General features: G+C 51.4%; 2 protein-coding genes across 3 annotated transcripts; one reads left to right on the forward strand and one right to left on the reverse strand.

Annotated features, from left to right (window-relative positions):
• The first annotated feature begins 141 nt into the window (after window positions 1-141).
• On the forward strand, window positions 142-1,929 carry LOC108046464 (putative sulfiredoxin). Of its 2 annotated transcripts, none has more exons than XM_017126157.2 (3): window positions 142-555; window positions 698-854; window positions 1,518-1,929. In XM_017126157.2, exons 1-3 carry the CDS (start codon window positions 458-460, stop codon window positions 1,728-1,730), a joined length of 468 nt encoding a protein of 155 aa, XP_016981646.1. In that variant the 5' UTR covers window positions 142-457; the 3' UTR covers window positions 1,731-1,929. The 2 variants fall into 2 exon arrangements, with proteins under 2 accessions (XP_016981646.1, XP_016981647.1); XM_017126158.2 differs by having other exon boundaries at window positions 148-555; window positions 717-854.
• Window positions 1,773-4,296, reverse strand: LOC108046462 (actin-related protein 8). Its single transcript, XM_017126156.1, has 3 exons — window positions 4,185-4,296; window positions 3,531-4,119; window positions 1,773-3,468 (listed from the first exon to the last, which is right to left on the reverse strand). The coding sequence occupies exons 1-3, from the start codon at window positions 4,190-4,192 to the stop codon at window positions 2,227-2,229; spliced, it is 1,839 nt and encodes a 612-aa protein (XP_016981645.1). The 5' UTR covers window positions 4,193-4,296; the 3' UTR covers window positions 1,773-2,226.
• Window positions 4,297-4,364: the final 68 nt, after the last annotated feature.

The raw sequence follows: 4,364 nt of genomic DNA on the forward strand, positions 1-4,364 counted from the left end.
AGAAGTTTTATTCGTTATCAGCCGCACCCCTAGTTTTTCCCCCATTTGCACTAGTCATTTATCTTGGGTTTGATATGCGATGGAGAAAAACAAGCAGCAAGAGTTGTCAACGTAGATTACACATTTTAATTTCTGTGCTGACGCTAATCAGACCGCGATTGCCCACCAGCCGAGTATTTCAAAGTATTTTTGCCATTGTCTTGGGGGCACCTACACCCCGCCACCCCCTAGTTAGCCTACCATATAATGTATTTTGAATTTCGTTTTCATTTGCTTTTATCGCACTGGCAATACTGGCTGGGTGTGTGTGTTTGTGGGTGGTGGGGGGTATGATTATGCATAAAACAAACAACAAGTAGCTGCAGCAAAACATATAGCGGTAAACGAACTCACACTTAAGCGAAGTGTACGTAGGAAAACAAGTTTCGACGCCGCAAAAATCGTTCAATTGGCCGCCATGGAGTTCATTAGCCAGTTCGTGCGACTGGCGAGCAGACGCGCCACCGCAATCAGTCCAATCCTGCAGAGAAATCGGAGCAGAATCATCCGAAAACAGTAAGGTTTTTCCATTTTTGTGGCAGCCACAACGGTTATCTGTGTGTGTGTATGTGTGGGTGGGTGGCAACCCTGCCCCAACACCCACATTGATAACGATATCTTATTGCCGCAATTTGGTGAAATTTCACAACTGGCCAAGATTTTTAACCGATCGACAGGCATACAGCACCATGGACACCACAATTCACTCCGCGGGCATTGCCGAGATCCATCAGGTTCCGATGAGCGTGATCCAGAGACCCATACCCTCCGTTCTGGACGAGAAGAAGGTGGAATCCCTGATGGAAACCATTAAGGTGGGTACAAAATACGCTGGAGAAAAGTGGGGTGCAATGTACCTAGATAAGGTGAAAGGTACAAAAGTTCAGTACTCTGTGAAGGTAAAAAAACATCATCATCATTAGATGGTAGAACAGGTATTGATAGTGGTAATATTAGGTAAAAAGTTATTGAATTCTTTAAGGAGTACAGCTCCGGTTTTTTTTTATTGGTCAGTATCTAATGCTCTAATTTGAATTACAAATTTTATAAAATTCAAAATATATGTAGGTACAAGAGTATTGATCGTTTAATGAACATACATATGTAGGTTTGGTAAAGTGTAGATATACTTAAATCGAATTTAGGTATCTTTTAAAAGTGGTTTCTTAAAATTGGGTGCAAGGGGCTCTATTGATTACACTAAAACTAAGGGCCTTTCAAAACTAAATTCAAAAGTAAATAATTTCCAACTTTTAAAAACCGCTTATTCAGTTTGCTTTAATTAGACGTTTTAAAAATAAATTAAAATTCTTCCCTAAATAAGAGAAGATACATACATTTATGGCCACTAACTAAGGCAGAGACTATTAAAAATAGGTGATTGGATGAGGTGCGTTCCCAATTCAGCATACCGGTTACCTGCTCCACTGGTTACTCTACCGGTTGCACCACCCTCTCTTTTGCTCTCATTTCCGCAGGGCGAGACCAGCGAGGACGAGGTGCCCCCCATCGATCTGCTGTGGATCTCGGGCAGCGAGGGAGGCGACTACTACTTTAGCTTCGGCGGATGCCACCGGTTCGAGGCCTACAAGCGACTCCAACGGGAATCGATCAAGGCGAAGCTGGTGAGGTCCACTTTGGGAGACCTGTACCACTACATGGGCTCCAGTGCGCCAAAGTACCTGGCCTGATCCTCGTTTCAAGTCTATCAGTGTTCTGTTTTGTCTAGCAAATGCATTTTTCGTTGATTTATTTTTGATAAGACAGTCGTATTTACTTATCGCTGGATAAAGTTCGAATTTCACGGCCAAAGCTTTGTTGTACCTTTCGTTTTGTTGGCTCTTACTTTCTTTGTTCACAATCATTAAATTTGCGTATATACTGAGCTAATCGCTGGACTCTTAATTTGTTTACTTAATCTCTGATACTATATAAAATAATTCTAAATATACAAACAAGCTAAACAAAAACAGGCTCAGATGTTTGTTATTATTTTGCATACTTTGTTACGTGCTTTAAAATAAAAGCTAGATGTTTTTTATGAAATGAGTGTTGCTTTTAGGATAATCGGTTGCAAGTCGTTAATGCATTGGTCGGCATTTAAAGTAGGATCCTACATTATCTTAATTAACATTTACAGTTTCCCTGAACATATTCGAAATGCAATGGGAGGAGGGGATGGCCATCTCACCAGAGGAAGGGCGATCTCTCGCGGAGTATCCGTAGTCCGTGGCGCTGCCAGTCGTGCTGCGAGATCCACAGCTCGCGGGCGCTCTCCAGCACGGACATGATGGCCGCTCCCTTCCACGCGACCATGCCCGCGTCCATGCCCTTGGTGAAGACGTTCACCTCGGCGCCGGTGGGCTGTATCTGCTGGCTGATCCGGTGCTCCAGCCAGGCGGCCAGTCCCGGCAACTTGGCACTGCTGCCCACGAGCAGAATGGAGCCGAACATCTTGCGCTTGGTCTCGTAGCTGGACAGTCGGTTGATGGCTCGGATAATGGCCAGGTCCAAAGGCAGCACCTGGCCCTGGCCATTGTGGTAACAGCCATTCGCGCTGGACTGCCCTCCAGCTGGCTGCGAAGCCTGTTGTGACTGGCAGTTGCTACTGGCCTCGTCCTGATCCACCACAATGAGCTCCTCGTCGTCTGCGGTCACGGGCAGCTGGGGGCGTGGCTGGGATCCTGGGCCCGTGGCCAGGGGCAAGGCATCGCCACCCCTTACCCCGTTCTTGCGGCCCGTCTCCTTCAGATACTCCGCATCGAAGCAGTCCTCGCAGTCGTACTGCTCCTGCGGCGCCTGTTGCATGCAGACCGCTCTCGACCGGCCCGTAATGTTCAGCAGCTCCGTGTGGAAGAGGGCCAGCGGTGCCATGATGGCCTCGTCGCCCACCTGGATAGTGTACCGCAACCACTGGCCGTTCTGCTTGCGCAGGGTGAAGTGCTTCTCTTGGGCACCACAAACACTGGCATTCAGGTGGCAGAACTTCTCCTTTAACTCGTCCAGCAGACGGGCATCCACATAGCTGTCCTGGACGTTGCACTCGCGGTAGGGAAAGCCACACTTGCGCAGCAGCATGAGGAGCACCTGGTCCAAGTCACCGCCCCCATAGGGCAGTCTCACCCTCGCATCCAGCTGCGAAATGCCGTCCTCGATGCAGGCGATAGAGGTCTTTTGGGCGCCAATGTCCACCACACAGCCGTAGCCAATGCCGGCGCCATAGGTGGAGGCCACGCTGTCCTGAACGAGGAAGCAGCGCCGGAAGCCCAAGCGCTGCAGCAGCAGGGTCATGAGCTCCCGCAAATGCCGCCGCACATAGACATCGTTGACCACCAAGACGGCGCAGTGGGTGCCCAGCTCCCGCAGCGGTATCTTCAGACGTGCCTCCAGGGCATATGCCCAGATGCGCTCCAAGTGCTGCAGGCTGGCCTGCAATGGAAGGACTGTTAGTCACTGGCAACAGCAAGGTGGTCACCTTGAAGAATTCTCACCTGCAGCGAGCCGCCCTTTTCCTTGTGCACATTCAGCTCGCCCCTTTGCATGGGAAAGTGGATGTCGTAGTCGCGGGCATCGAAGGCGCTGAGGCGAAGGATCCTGTCGTCGAACAGGACCGGTGCCTCGCGGTCCAGCCAGGGCTGCTGGTCCTCCGGTGGGTGGCCACTTGGCGGCGGCACCTTCTCGGCCTGGCTGCTCCGGTTGAAGTGGGCCAACTGCTGCGGCGGAGTGGCCACCCGCAGGCGGTTCTTCTCATCGACGACGCAGTGCTGCAGGATACGCGACACAGCCAGCCGCTGCTCCTCAAACTCCACTTGCAGCTGGGCGGGATTGATGTTGTCCAGCGGCGGCAGGAGTGCGTCGTGGTGCGGCCAGTCGCCGTCCACCTGCCGCCTTCTGTAGGCCACCGCATGGAGCAGGGTCAGCGGATTGAGGTCGGCCGCCCGCCCGATCCTCAGGTGCTGGGACCCCGGATGGATCACGATGATCTTGGGCGCCTCCAGCGGCTGAACCTGCGGCTGGGGCAGTCCCGCTGGCGGAGGAGCCGGCTGGCGGCCACTGCTTGTGCTGCTAGCGCGGGATCGTCTGTGGCGGAGGATGGCGGGATTAGGTAACCTTCCCTGCGTGACCCGACCCACTACTCTACTCACTGCATCATTCGGTTTCCGGATCAGATCCTTGGCGGCGTCAATTTCGCCGTAGCAACAACATTTACCTCCCAACCGATATCAGGCGTTGCAAATCGTTATCGATACATTTAACCGACAGCTAGAGATGGAATGCAATAGTTTCCAATTTCTGAAAGGAATCATCGATATTCGTTCCAGTCC

Source organism: Drosophila rhopaloa, unplaced genomic scaffold, assembly GCF_018152115.1.
Source record: "Drosophila rhopaloa isolate 14029-0021.01 unplaced genomic scaffold, ASM1815211v1 contig_3, whole genome shotgun sequence".
Classification (NCBI taxonomy): Eukaryota; Metazoa; Arthropoda; class Insecta; order Diptera; family Drosophilidae; genus Drosophila; species Drosophila rhopaloa.

Coding starts and splice junctions, on each gene's coding strand:
- LOC108046462 (XM_017126156.1), bottom strand. Junction 3,469..3,530: donor AAAAGGGCGGCTCGCTGCAG/GTGAGAATTCTT, acceptor CTTCCATTGCAG/GCCAGCCTGCAGCACTTGGA.
- LOC108046464 (XM_017126157.2), top strand. CDS start 458: ATGGAGTTCATTAGCCAGTTCGTGCGACTGGCGAGCAGACGCGCCACC. Junction 556..697: donor AGCAGAATCATCCGAAAACA/GTAAGGTTTTTC, acceptor CAACTGGCCAAG/ATTTTTAACCGATCGACAGG. Junction 855..1,517: donor CCCTGATGGAAACCATTAAG/GTGGGTACAAAA, acceptor TCATTTCCGCAG/GGCGAGACCAGCGAGGACGA.